General features: G+C 39.6%; 1 protein-coding gene across 5 annotated transcripts in view; it reads left to right on the top strand.

Moving 5' to 3' along the window:
* The window catches only part of epb41l3a (erythrocyte membrane protein band 4.1-like 3a), a 49,226-nt gene that overhangs the window by 22,817 nt on the left and 6,079 nt on the right, over window positions 1–20,330 (top strand). For 4 of the 5 annotated variants that reach the window (XM_056450905.1, XM_056450906.1, XM_056450903.1 and 1 more), the window contains exons 9-18: window positions 1,106–1,258; window positions 1,959–2,056; window positions 2,552–2,727; window positions 9,887–10,176; window positions 10,308–10,355; window positions 12,119–12,154; window positions 12,930–13,118; window positions 15,322–15,402; window positions 18,726–18,881; window positions 20,129–20,209. In XM_056450905.1, coding sequence (XP_056306880.1) covers window positions 1,106–1,258; window positions 1,959–2,056; window positions 2,552–2,727; window positions 9,887–10,176; window positions 10,308–10,355; window positions 12,119–12,154; window positions 12,930–13,118; window positions 15,322–15,402; window positions 18,726–18,881; window positions 20,129–20,209 — 1,308 coding nt within the window. Of the gene's footprint in view, window positions 1–1,105; window positions 1,259–1,958; window positions 2,057–2,551; window positions 2,728–9,886; window positions 10,177–10,307; window positions 10,356–12,118; window positions 12,155–12,929; window positions 13,119–15,321; window positions 15,403–16,761; window positions 16,916–16,970; window positions 17,387–18,725; window positions 18,882–20,128; window positions 20,210–20,330 lie in introns of all 5 variants that reach the window. The other variant, XM_056450907.1, reaches the window with a different exon arrangement.

Raw genomic sequence — 20,330 nt, 5'->3', positions numbered from 1 at the left:
CAGTTTTGCTCCATCTCTGACTAAGCACAGCTGATCCAGCTAATGAAGGAGTTCATGACTCTTTTGAACAGCTCAGTTATATGAATCAGCTGTGTTTGATAGGGTTGGAGCACAACTGTGCAGAGCTGCGGCTCTTCAGGAATTGAGTTTGAGACCTATGATGTAGATTTGAAGCTTTTCGATTAGTGAATGGGATGACATGGTGTCTGAAGAGGGTCACTGGTTCTAGTCCCAGCTGAATCAGTTGGTGTTTCTGTGTGGAGTTTGCATGTTCTCCCCGTGTTGGTGTGGGTTTCCTCCGGGTGCTCCGGTTTCCCCCACAGTCCAAACACATGCGCTATAGGGGAACTGATCAACTAAATTGGTCGTAGTGTATGTATGGGTGTTTCCCAGTACTGGGTTGCAGCTGGAAGGGCATCCGCAGTGTAAAACATATGCTGGAATAGTTCATTCCTCTGTGGCGACCCCTGATAGATAAGAGACTACACCAAAGGTAAATGAATGACTGAATGAATGTACTAGCGACACCTGCTGGTCAAAACTGTGTAAATGCAACAAATTATACATTAAAATCAATCGATTTTTACCAAACTTCCGATGTAAAGTAATAATGGGAGAATCAAAGTTTTTCAAAGCTTCGAAACAATCAGACTAAAATAATTCACTGTTTCGAAGAGTGCGAAACTCCACACACTGGTGACAGCAGCTGGTCAAAACTCTCAGAAATAAAATCTCTCAGTAAAACATGCATTAGAATCTACTTATTTTTGACAAAATTCTGATTTAAAGTAGGAAGAATTGAAGCTTTCCAATGCTTCAAAACAGTACAACTGCTTGGCCAAATACTTCACTGAAGAGTTCAAAACACCACATACTAGTGACACCTGCTGGTCAAACTGTGTAAATGCAAAAAAAAAAAAAAACTTGCATTAGCCTCCACAGATTTTCAACACAGCACCGAAATTTGCAAAAGAATTTCTGCATATTCTGTCTGGCCCTGTCGCTAGTTTCTGATTCAGAGCGCACCAGCAGTGTGTTAATGTGATTGGTTTGTGCATGATACTGAGATGCTGATTGGCGGCTCTGTAATTTAATGGTTTGCCAGGACTCTGAGGGGGTGGAGATCATGCTGGGCGTGTGTTCGTCAGGCCTCCTCATCTACAGAGACAGACTCCGCATCAACAGATTCGCCTGGCCCAAAGTGCTGAAGATCTCCTACAAACGCAATAACTTCTACATCAAGATCCGCCCCGGAGAGGTGAGAGCGCCATCTGCTGTACACGGCTCGCATTTACTAAACGCTGCATAGAAATCGAACTAAAACTGAACGTTCGCTAGAATTCATCTGAATGCATTAATGATTATGGGTTATATGATGAGTTAAAGTAGCACGGTGGCTCAGTGGTTAGCACTGTGGCCTCACAGCAAGAAGGTCTCTGGTTCGAGTCCCGGCTGGGTCAGTTGGTGTTTCTGTGTGGAGTTTGCATGTTCTCCCCGTGTTGGTGTGGTTTTCCTCCGGGTGCTCCGGTTTCCCCCACAGTCCAAACACATGCGCTATAGGGGAACTGATCAACTAAACTGGCTGTAGTGTATGTACTGGCTTATAGTGTAAGAGTGTGTGTGTGTGTGTGTGTGTGTGTGTGTGTGAATGAGTGTATATGGGTGTTTCCCAGTACTGGGTTGCAGCTGGAAGGGCATCTGCTGTGCCAAAACATATGCTGGAATAGTTGGTGGTTCATTCCACTGTGGCAACCCCTGATAGATAAGGGACTAAGCCGGAGGAAAATGAATGAATAAATAAAACAAGCATTTAAAACCATAGCGACACCTGCTGGTCAGCTTAATAAAACATTGATTAAACTTTTCATAGACTGCAAAGAAAGTATTTTCTATACTCTTCCGCCTGTTTCTGTGTGTACGTCGTGTTTCTAAACTGATCAGGTGTGTTTTGTCTTTAGTTTGAGCAGTTTGAAAGCACAATCGGCTTTAAACTCCCAAACCACAGAGCGGCCAAGAGACTGTGGAAGGTGTGTGTGGAACATCACACATTTTTCAGGTGAGCGTCACGCCGTCCACACACACACACACACACACATCAGCATTCAATATATTGTGGTAATAAACATGCTTAATATCCTGATAATTATTAAAAATACTGTGAAAAATCGTTCATTGAATCACATTTATAAGTGAAATAATCTCTTGTCAAAATGAAAGCGAGATTATTAGACTCAGCCCATTCTCAGATTAGTTTACTTGTTTTAATGAGAAACTCACCTCATTTCGACTCATTTTTTCTGAAAACAGGACAATAGTTTTGCTTGTCTATAAAATGCTTCTTGATTCAGGAGTTTTCAGATATTTGGACTAGTAACAAGACAGAACTCTGTGGTGAGGGTCTCCAGTTTTCTTGTTGTGATGACTCACTGACTCTTTTATGACAGTGTATGGTATTATCACCATATCGAGCTGAGCTACACAAGAGATTGCAGTAAGATAGCAGTTTATCACAGTGCATGGCCTCTACTGATGGTTCTCCTGGTGTCTGCAGGTTGGTGCTGCCTGAAACTCCCCCTAAGAAGTTCCTGACTCTGGGGTCTAAGTTCCGCTACAGCGGCCGGACGCAGGCTCAGACCAGACGTGCCAGCTCACAGATCGTCCGGCCAGCACCATACTTCCAGCGCTCCTCCAGCAAACGATACACCATGTCCCGCAGTCTAGATGGAGGTTTGTTTGCTTTGTCTGTCTATTTCTCTATCTATCAGTGTGTCTGTCTGTCTGTCTGTCTGTCTGTCTGTCTGTCTGTCTGTATGTCCTAAATGTTGGTCTGTTGCTGACCTGATGTTGGTCTGTTGTTTGTCTGTAGTTCGACTGTTGTTTGTGTGTTTAGTGGTTTTGTCTGTTGTTCGTCTGATGTTTGTCTTTTGTTCATCTGTTATTGGTCTGTTGACTATCTGTTGTTTGTTTGTCTGCTGTTTGTCTGTTGTTCCTCTTTTGTTTGTCTGGTAGTTTTGTCTGTTGTTTGTGTCCTCTTCATATGTTGTTTATCTTTTGTTTGTTGTTTGTTTGTCTGTTGTTTGTTTGTCTGGTAGTTTTGTCTGTTGTTTGTGTCCTGTTCATCTGTTGTTTATCTTTTGTTTGTTGTTTGTTTGCTGGTGGGTTTGTCTGTTGTTTGTTTGTCTGGTGGTTTTGTCTGTTGTTTGTTTGTTTGGTGGTTTTGTCTGTTGTTTGTTTGTTTGGTGGTTTTGTCTGTTGTTTGTCTGGAAGTTTTGTCTGTTGTTTGTGTCCTCTTCATTTGTTGTTTATCTTTTGTTTGTTGTTTGTTTGTCTGTTGTTTGTTTGTCTGGTGGTTTTGTCTGTTGTTGTCTGGTAGTTTTGTCTGTTGTTTGTGTCCTATTCATCTGTTGTTTATCTTTTGTCTGTTGTTTGTTTGTCTGTTGCTTGTTTGTCTGGTGGTTTTGTCTGTTGTTTGTCTGGTGGTTTTGTCTGTTGTTTGTTTGTCTGTTGTTTGTTTGTCTGGTGGTTTTGTCTGTTGTTTGTCTGTTGCTTGTTTGTCTGGTGGTTTTGTCTGTTGTTTGTCTGGTGGTTTTGTCTGTTGTTTGTCTGTTGCTTGTTTGTCTGGTGGTTTTGTCTGTTGTTTGTCTGGTGGTTTTGTCTGTTGTTTGTTTGTCTGTTGTTTGTTTGTCTGGTGGTTTTGTCTGTTGTTTGTCTGTTGTTTGTTTGTCTGGTGGTTTTGTCTGTTGTTTGTTTGTTTGTTTGGTGGTTTTGTCTGTTGTTTGTGTCCTCTTCATATGTTGTTTATCTTTTGTTTGTTGTTTGTTTGTCTGTTGTTTGTTTGTCTGGTGGTTTTGTCTGTTGTTTGTCTGGTAGTTTTGTCTGTTGTTTGTGTCCTATTCATCTGTTGTTTATCTTTTGTCTGTTGTTTTGTCTGTTGTTTGTGTCCTGTTCATCTGTTGTTTATCTTTTGTCTGTTGTTTTGTCTGTTGTTTGTGTCCTGTTCATCTGTTGTTTATCTTTTGTCTGTTGTTTGTTTGTCTGTTGTTTGTATCCTCTTCATTTGTTGTTTGTCTGGTGGTTTTGTCTGTTGTTTGTCTGGTAGTTTTGTCTGTTGTTTGTGTCCTGTTCATCTGTTGTTTATGTTTTGTTTGTCTGTTGTTTGCTGGTGGTTTTGTCTGTTGTTCGTCTGATGTTCGTCTGTTCTTCATTTGTTGTTTATTTAGTGGTTTTGTCTGCTTGTTTGTCTCTTGTTCATCTGGTGACCATCTGTTGTTTGTTTGTTTGTCTGTTGTTCATCTGATGTTTGTCTGTTGGTCTGTCTTTTGTTTATCTGTTGTGTTTCTGTGTGTATGTCTCTTTGTCTGTTGTTTGTATGGTCACCTGCTGTTTGTTTGTTGTTCATTGGTCTAATGTTCATCTTTTGTTTGTCTGATTGCCTGTTGGTTTGTCTTGTTCGTCTGTTCATCTGTTGTGTGTGTGTGTTGTCCTCCTCGAGTCTGTGTTTGTGTGTCCGTCATCTGCTAGGCTGCTGTGTTTGTTCTCCTCATCCTCAGTATCAGTCATTAGCAGACGTCTGTTTCCTTGTTTGCAGTTGTATTTCCTCTTCCGCTGTCAGTATTGTTCAGACAGACGCGCGGCTCATGGCAGGACAGGGATTTATCTGCGCAGACTGTCATTAACCTGTAATCTGGGCCCCTGAGGCGCCTGTACACCTCTGTTCCCCATCCTGCTCCTGCTCTAATTGGAGAATTCTGTTGTGTTGCAGCATAAATCTGGCGGTCTCAGAGTGCATAAACACACACACACACACACACATTCCCACAAATTAATGCGTGCACACAGATGCACACACTTACACATACATATATACACATGCGCATGCACACACATACACTCACTCGCACACATATGCACACACATGCACACATATACACATACACACACACACACACTCAGGCACACATATGCACAAATACAGGTACACGCACACACAGATATGCACACACACGCAAACATAAACACATGTGCATGCACACACATACACTCACACATGCATGCACACATACACAGGTGCATGCATACATACACACACACATACACTTACACACAAAAACACATGCTCGCACACACGTACACACACACACAAACATGCACACATACACACACCTACATACACATACACACAGACAAACACACGCATGCACACATATGCACGCATACATACACACGCACGTACACACACGCACACTCAGGCACACATATGCACGCATGCATATGCACAAATACTCAATCACACACACACACACACACATGCCCGTAGATGCACACACACCAACACATGCATGCCCACACATGCACACACACAGATACACATACACTCAATCACACACACAAACATAGTTTTCAGTCATTTAGGGTGGAGTTATGTCTTTTGTGCCAGAGTTATGAGTTCATTAGGGCGGGACTATCAGCTCTTTAGAGTGGGGCTATCTTACTTTTAGGGCGAAGCTATGAGTTTTTGGATCAACGCTATCAGTCCTTTGGGCCAGGCTATCATTCTTTTAGGGCGGAGCTGTCAGTAATTTTGTGGTGGGACTATCATAATTGTAGGGTGGAGCTATTAATAATTTAGGGAGGGGCTATCAGTTATTTATGGTGGGTCCATCAGTCTTATTATGGTGGCGCGGAGGCGCAGTGGGTAGCGCTGTCGCCTCACAGCAAGAAGGTTGCTGGTTCGAGTCCTGGCTGGGTCAGTTGGCTTTTCTGTGTGGAGTTTGCATGTTCTCCCCGTGTTGGTGTGGGTTTCCTCCGGGTGCTCTGGTTTCCCCCACAGTCCAAACACATGCACTATAGGGGAACTGATCAACTGAATTGGCTATAGTGTATGGAGTGTGAACAGGAGTGTATGGGTGTTTCCCAGTGATGAGTAGGGCATCTGCTGTTTAAAACATATGCTGAAATTGTTGGTGGTTCATTCCACTGTGGTGAGCCCAGATGAATAAAGGGACTAAGCCAAGAAGTAAATGAATGAATGAATCAGTCCTATTGGGCGCGGCTATCATAGCATGTCTCTTTTCTGCCCAGCTTTTGTCCATTTGTAAGACATCTGCTTTTATTTTGTTAGCAACACTCATCTTCCAATGATCCAGTCAGGTCCCAAAGAATGAAATCATGCATAATCTTAACTTCTTTTCATGCCGACTTCATGCAATATTTTAAAATGCACATAAAAATCGAAATATATAGATGGAATAGATGTAAACAGCTGCAGAAACCTGAAATATGGTGCAGATCCTGCAGAACAGATGAATCAGACTGTGGTGAACAGACGCTTTAGGACACAGGTGTCAGACTCAGCTCTGCACAGTTTATCTCCAACCCTAATTAAACACACCTGATCAAACTACTGGAGTGCTTTAGGCTTGTTTGATGCCTTCAGGTGAGTGTGTTGAAGCAGGGCTGGAACTAAACTGCACAGAGCTGCGGCCCTCCTGGAACTCCAGGAGTTTGACACCCCTGCTTTAGGGTCACTCTGAGTTTGTGCATGTGATCTAGTCTGACGTGTGTGTGTGTGTGTGTGTGTGTGTGTGTGTGTGTGTGTGTGTGTGTGTGTGTGTGTGTGTGTGTGTGTGTGTGAATCTCCTCAGCTCAGCGGAATACACCAGTCAACACAGCAACAGTCAATGTAAATGGCACTAGATCAACAGGTAGAGACGCTTCTCTCTGTCAAACCCTGTAGATGCAGGAGACCCCCGTCTGCTTGTTTCACCCTGATAGATTGATCTCGAGCAAGTGAGTGTGTATGTGTGTGCGTGTGTGAGTGAGTGTGTGCATGCAGCCGCGTGTGTTTAGCATGCGCTGGTGCTCCGTCTGCTTCTGCTTCAGAGGCCTGAGCTGATTCCGCTGTGGCTGTCGGTGCTGTAATAAATGTTCCTGATAAATAGGAAAAATCGCTCTTCCATTCTTTTTTCATATTTTTTTCATAGAATATTTTCATATTCTTCTTTAGTTTCATATTAAGAATCATTTATAATATATTCATCTTTAGGCCTATGAAAGTGTCTCATTTTCTTACTTAATTAATTGTTGAGTGTTTGATCACAGTATTACAAGAGTCTGAATCATCATCATCATCATCATCATCATCATCATCATTACATCATCATCACATCATCATCATTACATCATCATCATCATCATCACATCATCATCATTACATCATCATCACATCATCATCATTACATCATCATCACATCATCATCACATCATCATCATCATTACATCATCATCATCATCATCACATCATCATCATTACATCATCATCACGTCATTATCATCATCACATCATTATCATCATCATTATCATCATCATTATTACATCATCATTATTACATCATCATCACATCATTATTATCATCATCACATCATCATTATTACATCATCATCACACCATCATCATCACATCATCATCACATCATTATCATCATCACATCATTATTATCATCATCACATCATCATCATCATCGCATCATCATTATTACATCATCATCACATCATCATTATTACATCATCATCACATCATTACCATCATCATCACATCATCATTATTACATCATCATCACATCATTATCATCATCACATCATTACCATCATCATCACATCATCATTATTACATCATCATCACATCATTATCATCATCACACCATCATCATCACATCATCATTATTACATCATCATCACATCATTACCATCATCATCACATCATCATTATTACATCATCATCACATCATTATCATCATCACATCATTACCATCATCACCACATCATCATTATTACATCATCATCACATCATTATCATCATCACACCATCATCATCACATCATCATCACATCATTATCATCATCACATCATCATCATCACACCATCATCACATCATTATCATCATCACATCATTATTATCATCATCACATCATCACCATCATCATCACATCATCATTATTACATCATCATCACATCATTATCACATCATCATCATCACATCATTATCATCATCATCATCACACCATCATCATCACATCATCATCACATTACATCACCATCATCATCACATCATCATCATCATCATCATCACACCATCATCATCACCATCATCACATCATTATCATCATCACATCATTATTATCATCATCATCATCATCATCATCATCATCATCATCATCATCACATTACATCACCATCATCATCACATCATCATCATCATCACATCATCATCACATTACATCACCATCATCATCACATCATCATCATCATCACATCATCATCATCATCATCATCATCACATTACATCACCATCATCATCACATCATCATCATCATCACATCATCATCATCATCATCATCATCATCACATTACATCACCATCATCATCACATCATCATCATCATCACATCATCATCATCATCATCACATCATCATCATCACATCATTATCATCACATCATTAAATCATCATCACATCATCATCATCACATCATCATCATCACATCATTACATCATCATCACATCATCATCATCATCACATTACATCACCATCATCATCACATCATCATCATCATCACATCATCATCACATCATTATCATCATCACCATCATCACCATCATCATCATCACACCATCATCACATCATTATTATCATCATCATCATCATCATCATCACATCATCATCATCATCATCACATTACATCACCATCATCATCACATCATCATCATCATCACATCATCATCATCATCATCACATCATCATCATCACATCATTATCATCACATCATTATCATCACATCATTACATCATCATCACATCATCATCATCACATCATTATCATCACATCATTACATCATCATCACATCATCATCATCATCACATTACATCACCATCATCATCACATCATCATCATCATCACATCATCATCACATCATTATCATCATCATCATTCTCACATCATCATCATCATCATCACATCATCATCACATCATTATCATCACATCATCACATCATCATCATCATCACATCATTATCATCACATCATTACATCATCATCATCATCACATCATCATCATCACACCATTACATCATCATCATCATCACATCATCATCATCATCATCATCATCACACCATCATCATCACATCATCATCACATCATTATCATCACATCATCATCATCATCATCACATCATTATCATCACATCATTACATCATCATCATCATCACATCATCATCATCACACGATTACATCATCATCATCCTCACATCATTATCATATGTATTATTTGTGTTTTCTGTAAAATTTAATATGGAAGGAAAGCCTGTGTGTGTGTTTGTGTGTGTGTGTGTGTGTGTTTGTGTGTGTGTGTGTGTTTGTGTGTGTGTGTGTGTGTTTGTGTGTTTGTGTGTGTGTGTGTGTGTGTGTGTGCACATAAATTCACAGATTTTTCACATATTTCATGATGTGACGCCTTTAAAACTCTTCAAACTCTACAAACATCTATATAATGATATACAAAGCTGGACATGTGTTCCTGTTATTTAATTAATGTTGTTTAATCTGAGCTTTAGTTCATTTAGCAAGACCAAAATCGTTCTTTGGCAAACAGCTGGAGTAAAATAAGGGGATCTGAGATGTTCTGCAGTGGAGACTGGAGATGATGTCCAGTGTAGATCATCTGTGTTGAAGAATCCTCGAACTCTGTGTGTTTAAATCACTCATATAATGCAGCCATTGTTCAGTGTTATTGTGACTGCAGCACTGAATCTGTCTGCCTGTGTGTGTGTGTGTGTGTGTGTGTGTGTGTGCGTGTGTGTGTGTGTGTGTGTGTGTGTGTGTGTGTGTGTAGAGATGGGCACAGCGTTGTACGGTGCAGCAAAAGGCATTGCCATGAGTGACCTGATCACCACAGTGACCCCGGAGAAGAAGGTGGAGGAGGAGCCGCAGCCACAGAAACACACACATGCGGACAAACAGATGCTGAAGCAGACGGAGACAGAGACAGAGACGGACACACACACGCAGACGCAGACGGTGCTGGTGGAGAACGTGATGATTCTGGAGGACGACGACGAAAGCACCAGAGCCACAGAGCTGTCACTGCCCAGCCCAGCAACACCAGCACGCCTCGACACACGGGTACACACACACATGCAGATATACAAAAATATGCAGAGAGCAGTGTCAGTGTTTGAATGTACTCTGTTAACTCCACTAATGTTGCATGTGTGTGTGTGTGTGTGTGTGTGTTTTCTGTGTTTCTCCCTCAGACTGATCTGACAGACACTGCTGTAGATGGAGAACTGACCGCCACTGAGGTCTGTTCAGATTCAGACACTCATCACACATGATTTGTGCTTGATTAATGCATTAATAATGTGGTATTTAAAGACCAAATATGGTTTACAGGATGCTCTTTTCTACAGGAAATCAGATGAACCCAGAATATGAACACAGAATGTTAATTTTATGCTAAAAATGCACATTTTATCCCTTGAAAACATGAAAAGCTAAAAGCTTTATGTGTAAAAAGTGATTTTAGAAGACTAAACTCAGTATACAGTGTGGTATTATGTTAAATAATACTTGCATTATGATTATCCCAGTGCTCATTCATTTCTTTAAAGGAGGAAAAAGCTCAGTGTTCAGTTTAGGGTGTTGTGTTTCTATTCTGGCTACATCTGATTGTCTGTGCACTGAATATATTTTTAACAAACTTTACACCAATATTGGTCTTTATATGTCCCTTTATTAAATCATTAAACCACATGAAGTATTTTTAATACCTGGATTAAAATCTGAAATTTAACATCTGTTTATTTGCAGCTTTAATGACTTTATAATGACAGAAAATAGTTTTAATCAACTTTATAGCAGTGTTGGCCTTTATATAGCACTTTAAAAAACTAAGGCTTATTTATAGCAGTTTATAATGCACACTCAGAAACAAAGGTAGACGGTGGTACAAATAATGCTCCTTAAGGATCAGTCCTGTACCTTTGTAAAAGTTGTACCCTATATGGTAGAGGAAAGAGCTCTATTATTCTCTTATGTGTCCTTTATGGTACAATTAAAATGAAGGTACACAATTGTTCTTATATAAAAGTACAAAAGTATTGAACAACGTCTTTATTACAATATCTATGAAAATAAATATGACTGAAAGGCAAAGTGATTGTATGAATAATTTCCATATTAAAACATGAATCATGATTTAAAAGCATGTGTTTAAAGAAACTCATCAACATTCATTATTAAATTCTATAATACAAAACAACTGATGAACATTAAACTATAGCTATTGTAAACTAAACATTAAATGCAGTTTAAATAAATGTTTGGTAAGCAGTTTTGACACTGTAGTGGTATCTTCATGGATCAGATTTGTACTTTTGCTGAAGGTACAATATTGCATCTGCAGGTTATAAAAACCGAAGGAACGTTTTGGTTTCCCATGGTACAAATCATGTCCTTAAAGGTACAAACTGCAACGGTACACATTTGTTTCTCTGTCTTAATGTACAATTCTGTCCCATAAAAAGGTCCTGCTGCAGGGACAGGGGTTTGTACCTTCTTTTGTACAACATTGAACCTTTTTTTTCTGAGAGTGTGGGTTTAAAAAGGCCTAAAAGGCAATTTTAGCAACAAGTTGTGTTTATATATTGGTTTAATTCTTTACATACAGTAGAATATATTTTAAATACACTATGTACCAAATTTGGTCTTCAAAAAGAACTTTCTTAAAGCATTGTCACATTAAAGTCATGATATTTATATGATTTCTTTACATTTAAATAACACATTAGCTCTGGAACAGTGTTAAATATATATATAATATTTTCAATATCCTAAATGCTACTAATTTCCTAAAGTTAGTAATTAGTGGTTTTAGTTGTGTTTTCCGTGTTGTACAGCCCCTCAGTGAAACACTGCTGCTGATGTCCTCATTAAACCTTCATCTGATTATGACAATCATCATGATTATTCTCCTGGAGATGTTAATGAGTTCAGCTTTCCTTCATATCAGCATTTACTCTGATCATTCTCATAATTACTCATGATTATTGTGTTTTTTGTGCAGTCGGATCAGGAGGACGAGTCTGAAGCGAAGACCAAGGTGAGATTTGTGTGTGTGTGTGTGTGTGTGTGTGTGTGTGTGTGTGTGTGTGTGTGTGTGTGTGTGTGTGTGTGTGTATAAACAGAATGAATATTGTGTCTGACTCCATCATGAGCTTGGAGGACTGCATCCATACATCTCTGACATGACTCAAATCACTGATTAATAAAGTCATCTGGAATGGTGAAGAAAGCCTTCTTGCAGGACTCCCAGAGTTCATCAAGAGTCTTTGTGTTCATCTTCAACGCCTCCTCCTTCATCTTACCCCAGACCTGCTCAATAATGTTCATGTCTGGTGACTGGGCTGGCCAATCCTGGAGCATCTTTGCTTTCAGGAGCTTTGATGTGGAGGCTGAAGTATGAGAAGGAGCGCTATCCTGCTGGAGAATTGTCCCTCTCCTGTGGTTTGTAATGTAATGGGCAGCACAGATGTCTTGAGACCTCAGGCTGTTGATGTTGATCATCCAATCTCTCCCCAAACCATGGTTTCTCCTTCACCAAAGGATCTCTGGCGATCTCTGATAAACAAGGAACTAAACCGAAGCTGAATGAATGAATAGTTGATCATATAAATGCTGTGTTTGTGTATCATAGTGTTATTATGAATCCCACTCCTGCTGACTTTATCTTGCTCCCATCCCAATCCCGGGATTAATAAGATTTTGTTCCTCATCCTGTGGGATTCCTGTGACCTGTTTTACTCCCAAAAAATGTCATGCTCTGTATTGGAGACTGCAGGGTTTATTAATAATGTTGTGTTGTTGTGTTCCTCCAGGAGGCGGATCTGACGCCGGACGAGCAGCTGAAGCCACAGACCAACATCAGTGAGCTGAAGAGGACATTCCTGGAGGGTGGAGCCGAGCCGGCGGGCCTCACCGAGTGGGAGAAGCGTCTGTCCTCGTCCCCGCTACGCTCGCCACGGCGGGAGGAACCGCCGATGATTGAACCGCTGGTGCTGGACGAGGTCAGAGATATCACTTCAGAACATTCTTTACTCACAGTTTGTGTCTTGTTTCTAGTCCAGAATATTCTGAATCTGAAAGCAAGAAGCATTTTATAGATGAGCAAAACATCTGGTGTTGTTTTCAGAAGAGACTAAATTAAGTGACTTTGGGTCAGCAGAGTAATGTTGATTCAAAGCAAAAACTAGATTCGTGCGCTCACCACTTTTGAATGAGACACCAAGGATCGAGCCACTTGTGCTGGATGAGGTGTTAGTTATGTGATGTATATATAGTATGTATGTGTGGTGTGAGTTTGTAAATATTGTATGTGTGTAGTTTTTTTCTTATAATGTACATATAGGGTGTATGTGTGAGTTATAGTCACACATACACCCTATATTTGCAGTGTGTGTTTCTGACATATTAAATATATAGTGTGTGTGCGAGTGTGTGTGTGTGTGTGTGTGTGTGTGTGTGTGTGTGTGCGTGTGTGTGTGTGTGTGTTTGTATGAGGAAAACTATACAAATATGAACAAAAAAAGCATTACTATAAATGTGTAATCTAAGAAATGCTATTACAGACATGCATGTAGTGATGTAGTGTGTAATCAGTAAGTGTGTGTAATCCTCCAGCTGTGTGTGTAAGGATGGCGTTTGTCAGAGCAGCTTCAGTGACCAATGATTTGCTGTCAGCAGAAAGTCTGGCATTGATTGAGGTTTTGTTCCTGCAGTAAAATCTCTGTGCAGAAACACAGGAGTTCTCATGGAGCGGCGTTTAGCAGCACTAAGCAGTTCAGAGCAGGAGAATCATTATGTGCCTCTTATATAAAGCAGAGAGAGAGAGAGAGAGAGAGAGAGAGAGAGAGAGAGAGAGAGAGAGGAGAGAGAGAGAGAGAGAGAGGAGAGAGAGAGAGAGAGAGAGAGAGGAGAGAGAGAGAGAGAGAGAGAGAGAGAGAGAGAGAGAGAGAGAGAGAGAGAGAGAGAGAGAGAGAGAGAGAGAGAGAGAGAGAGAGAGAGAGAGAGAAATCCTCTTCCTGATCAGCTGCGTTTCTGAGCAAAACACACTTCAGCTTCTGAATTATACATCTGAGGAACAGGCAAACAGCTGACTTTTACACCACACATCTCTGGTTTATATCTGGTCTTTCATATATATATATGTACAGTGCTGAGCATAAATGAACTGACCCCTGTCAGATCTCTCTGTTACAGTAATATTCTCTCCAGGATGCTTTACTGTACTATATCTGTGCAGATGAGATTAGTCAGAACCAAAGACAAAACTGATCAACTCATCTAACTACACGACTGAAGATCACAGTACAAACATTACTACACACTAATTATTAAATAAAATAAAAAACAGGAAAAATCATAAAAAAATATTCAAATTCATTTAAAATTTGGTGGTTTGTAATTTTCTTTTTATTTCTTGCTTGACATCATTTAAATGCATCATCTATCTGTTCCTAATGATGTTCGGTGAGCAAATTCTTATTTTAATGGATTTAACTGTTTAATAAAGCTATTTTATTTAAATACACCTAACATTATTGTCTATATTCACTGAGAAATGCATACAAATAATCATATTTAAAAGAGGCTGTACTCATTTATGATCAGCACTCTATACACACACACAGACTTATATATATATATATTTATGTTCTTATTGTCTTATTATTGTTATATTATCTATATTATAAAATAGTTCATTTTATTTCTAAATTGGCTCTTTTGTTTATATTATTAAAGCTGTGTTACCATAGCAACTGAAGAATCACCACAACTGATTGATCTAGGTACTTTACTATAGTTCTTGTGTTACCATAGCAACTATAGAATAACAACTATAAACAAACAGTACTTTACTACAGTTTTTGATACCATAGCAACTATAGACTAACATCTATAAAGGGAAACTACTTTACTGTAGTTCTTGTGTTACCATAGCAACTGTAGAATAACAACTATAAAGAAACAGTACTTTACAATAGTTCCTGTGTTACCATAGCAACTATAGAATAACATCGTTAAAGAAACAGTACTTTACTATAGTTTCTGTGTTACCATAGCAACTATAGAACAACAACAATAAAGAAACAGTACTTTACTACAGTTCCTGTGTTACCATAGCAACTATAGAATAACAACTCTAAAGAAGTGCATGTTTTGTTTATTGTTTTGCATCAATCTGAGCTCCATCCATTTCTTCTCCTTCAGATCAAACAGGAAGTAGTGGTGGAGACACAGGAAATGGCAGTTGCTCTGGATACGCAGGAGAATGACAGGAAGGTTGATGAGGTATGAGATTTACTCACGAGGTGTCTGTGAACAGTGTCCGTCAATGTGTGTGTGTGTGTTCTGGATATGATTCCCCCATATAGAAAAATGATATATGGAAATATATGCACATTTCACATCTGGATTTCACACATATATATAATGCGTCATATACGCAGCATATTTGGAATTTTTACAAGAAAATACATCTTATTTCCAACCATTGGAATTACAAGTATGTCAGTATGTTCCGATATTTTAGATATCGTTATAGATACAGTTGAAGTCTTAATAATTTACTCTACTGTGACATTTTAAATACTTTTCAAAATATTTCCCATGTGCTGTTTAAGAGAAAGAAGATTTTACAACACATTTTACACACACAGTGCTCAGCATATATATGTGTTCACCCCTCACACATCTCTCTTTTAAATTCATATGTTTAATATGAAGCTCTACAATATTATATCTGTGCATATACATTAGATTAGTCAGCACTGAAGCCAAATCTGGAGCTTATCTAACTAAACCTACAGGAACGCTCCAAACACTAGCACAGCCAAATGTATATATGTGAGAGATAAATATTAAATACAAAGTTAAAAGAGGATGAATCAAGAGAAGCAAAAATATGGAAAAAGCTAGTTGAAATTTTGTAGGTTGTAATTTATTTTTGCATTATTTTGCTTGAATTTAATTGTATTATCTTTCAATTTCTCAATATGTTTGGTGACTGAAATATTATTGTAATAAATATATCTGTTTAATAAATCTGTTTTATTTAAATGCACCAAAATACACATTCACTGAGAGATGGAGAAACATATTCATCTTCAACATGAGGTGAACTCAGTTTTGCTGAGCACTGTAGTAACTTATTATATACTAACTAATAACTGATTTATTTTCTCTTCACCATGATGACAGCACATAATATTAGACTAGATATTCTTCAAGACACTTCTATACAGCTTAAAGAGACATTTAAAGGCTTCACTATGGTAATTAGGGTAAAGTTAGGGTAATTAGGCAAGTTATTGTATAACAGTGGTTTATTCTGGAGACAATCCAAAATAAAAACATATGTTAAGAGTGTTATTAATATTGACTTTAAAATTAAAGTAAAACTGATTTTACTGTAGCCAAACCAAAAAAACTTTCTCCAAAAGAAAAAATATCATAGGAAATACTGTAAAAATATCAAAAAATCAACAAAAATGACAATAAAAAAGCTCAAAATGTCAGATGAGGTTGTGTAATTTAGCCTTCAACTGTACCTGTTGATGAATCTCCTTATATCATATTTCTGTATGACTGAGGCGTCTCTAACACACATGTGTGACCCGCTCTAACGTGATCTCTGTGTGTCAAACATAGGAGTCTGACGGGTGGGTCATTATAAACAAGGTTCCTCCGTTTGAAGCACATAAAGCACCGGTAGAAACTAGAGACAAATCCTCCATTCAGCCTGAAATCATAGTGCAAGACGCATCTCCTCCAGCCGAAGCCATGAAGGAGTTTTCAGAAGGGCGTTCCAGCAGAGAAGATCCCTCCCGAAGCTCCAGAGAAGACCACCAAAGATGAAGCTCCTCCAGAGAAAACTCTAGAGAAGACCATCATAGATGAAGCTCCTCCAGAGAAGACCACCGTAGATGAAGCTCCTCCAGAGAAGACTCCTATCAGTGAAGTTCCTCCAGAGAAGACCACCACAGATGAAGCTCCTCCAGAGAAGACCACCATCAGTGAAGTTCCTCCAGAGAAGACCACCATAGATGAAGCTCCTCCAGTGAAGATTCATTCAGAGAAAGCTGAAGATGTTCCTCCTAAAGTTCCTCCTAAAGTTCCTCCGAAGGTTCCAGAGAAGAAACACAGCTCCAGTTATAGGTTTCTGTCCTCTGTGAGCTCCGTGCCGCCTCCGTCTTCAGTGCGGCCCAGAAGCGAGGATCTGTCGGCGGGTCGGATTTCTCCGGCGCTCCTCAGAACCTCTCCGACAGCCAAAGTGGTAAAATTACCCGCCGGAGGATCTGATCCAGAGCTCCTGCTTGCTGTTTGGCGTTTGACACAAATCCCTCACGCTGGAATTTGCTGTCGCTCTTTATTTCCTTATTTATTTCTTCATTTGAGATCAGGAACCTTGTTTTGTTTCTCCGACACGTCTTTGTGTTTGTCTTTGTGTTTTTGTGCTGGTCTACATCACCATCATCTTCATAATGCTGCCACATATGATCACATTTAGTATTTTGTGTCTTATTTTTTGACAAAAAAACTCTTAAAGGAGACCTATTATGCCTCTTTTTACAAGATAGAGTGTGTGTGTTTGAGTTTGAGCTAAAGATAGCACACAGATAATGCTCTCTCACTCTGAAAACACTCTAATGGCTAATGGACAGACGGCTGCTTCTCACTCAGGGCTGCTGTTTATGCTAATGAGATGGAGAGATGGGCACTAGTGGGCGGGGCTTTCCCCCTCTGATGAAGAAGTGTTCCTGCAGACTGTTTTTATCAAGTCTGATTATAATAAACACGATTAATTAATGTTAACCTTTAGAGGCTGGAGATCTTCACACACTGCTGACACACTACTGGAGTTAAACCCCATATAAAAGTGAGTTTTGCATAATAGGTACCCTTTAAGTCAAGATGCATGTATTTATATAGTGATTAACACAAATCCCTCACACTGGAATTTGCGGTTGCTCTCTTTGTTTGTTTGTTTGTTTGTTTGTTTGTTTGTTTGTTTGTTTGTTTGAGTCTCTGAGCCCAAAAGCGGGAACATTTTGTTTGAACATTGTTTTTCTTCATCTGTTTGTCCTGGTGTTTCTGTGAATGCGCTGCTTTGAATGAATGAGAATCTTTCTTTTTCGCCGTCCCTGCTGCTGGGTGTCTGGGTTATTCATAGGAGAACTCAATAATCTGATGTCTCTGCACAGAGATATTACTGTAAAGCTCCTGCAGAGAACATTACTGTAAAAGAGAGATCTGTGAGGGGTGCACTCATTAATGATCAACACTGTATATGTACACAGATTAGACCAGAAGTGAGGCTGGATTTCTGCACAATGACACACATCTTCAGCGCCACCTACTGCTGGAATTATATTATAAACACTCGTCCTTCTCATGCCAAGCTCTGATCCATCTCTTATGAATAAACCCTATGTGTGTGTGTGTGTGTGTGTCAGGAGCTCATGATGTGTGTGTGTGTGTGTGTGTGTGTTTGTAACTCTGTTTGTGTCAGGAACTCATGATGTGTGTGTTTTTGCAATGCTGTGTGTGTGTTTGTATTTGTAATGCTGTGCGTGTGTGTGTGTGTGTGTGTGTGTGTGTGTGTGTGTGTTCAGCCGAAGCCCAGTTTTGAGGAGATGTCTCCTGAGCTGACGGCGCTCCTGCAGTCTGCACGCAGCTGGACGCCTGTTTCTGCATCTGGGTCTCCATCTGCATCTGCATCTGCTCTGGTCACGCCTGCGCCTGCAGCTTTACATACACCACAGAGTCAGGTCAGTTCTAAACACACAATATGTGGAATTATTCACGTATTTCCAACAAGAAAAGCTTTCCAGAGATGAGATTTTACAAGTTGCTTCTTTGTAAATGTATATTTATAGTGAGAAGTGTATGAGAACTAAACTGATCTGATCTGAGAACTCTTTAACCCATGTGTAGTGTTCACACTGACTGTCCCTCGGTGATGTTGCTGCTGGTTTTACTCCATTGACTTCTATTATAATCCCATTTATTGACTGTAAAGCCATGACAGCAGATAATCATGTGTTCTTCAGTGTTTCTGCTGTTCTCTGGTGGGATTAAGGGGGACGGTGTGTCATTTAATGTGTTTCTGGCTTTTATATGGAGTTCAGTGGAGTAAAACAGCAGATTATAGTGTGTGTGTGTGTGTGTGTGTGTACAGACTTACTGTGTTTACTGTGTTCTGACAGGTCAGGGGGGCATGTTGAGTTTCTCAGACACATCAAGATAACTAGTCACTGATTACCTTTTAAGAATTGTGTTGTTTCAACTCATTTTAAATCATAGAAATAGTTACATTAGATGTCGCTACGCTATTGTTGTGTATTAGAAGGAATGCTTCAATAGAGCCGCCATTTTGGTACAGGGTAGCACTCCTTTGAAATGAATGTGGAACCAAGGTGCAGTAGAGGTCTGGCCATCCATATATACATATATCCATGATCATGAGTTCAAAGAGCGTGTGTTTGTGTGTGTGGAAAAGTATTATGCTCCCTCCCTGTTAACACACACCCCCTCTCCTGTTTCACTTCTAATTCTAACAGAGGGAGTGATTTGTTTGTGAATGAATCTCCGTTATGAAAGACTGAATCATCGATATCCCTGCGTCTCAGTGTGCATACCTGTCTGATCTAAATGCTGTATAACATTTATAATATTCAATAATTTAGGGTGGACAGTATGCACATTGAGGTACAGCACTGTTATGTTATCAGGCAGCCTTATCTTACCTATGAAATAGGTACCTGCTTCGCTCGTTACTACACCTGTACACAGCGCTAGAGTCCAGCATCTTCACATTGGCTTTAGTCTTGACTAGTGCATTTGAATGACTTTTGTCTTGGGAGCACTGTACCAATATGGTGGCAGTATTGACGCATGCTCAGGGTCTGTATGAGATATCTAGTTTATATATCTATGATTTTAAATGAGTAGTTTGAACAAGCAGCAAAGGTCTCTGTTTGAGTGATTGATCATATAATAATGTATTCTCCGACAGCCATCAGAGAGAGTGGATGAGCATCTGGGAAAGGGCCTGTCAGAAGAGGAGCCGGCAGATGAACCGCTGGACAAACCTCAGGTACCTGCACCTCCAGCGGGCCCCTTGGAGCCCGATGTGTATTATCAGGCGTGTGTTGCATGTGTGGAGCCGTTGAGCTCTGTTCGAGCTCTCGATGAGTCTGAATCCGAGTCTGACGGCG

This window comes from Danio aesculapii, chromosome 24 (assembly GCF_903798145.1).
Source record: "Danio aesculapii chromosome 24, fDanAes4.1, whole genome shotgun sequence".
Lineage (NCBI taxonomy): Eukaryota > Metazoa > Chordata > Actinopteri > Cypriniformes > Danionidae > Danio > Danio aesculapii.
The sequence above is the reverse complement of the archived record's forward strand: the minus strand, read 5'-3'. Positions and strand labels throughout refer to the sequence as shown.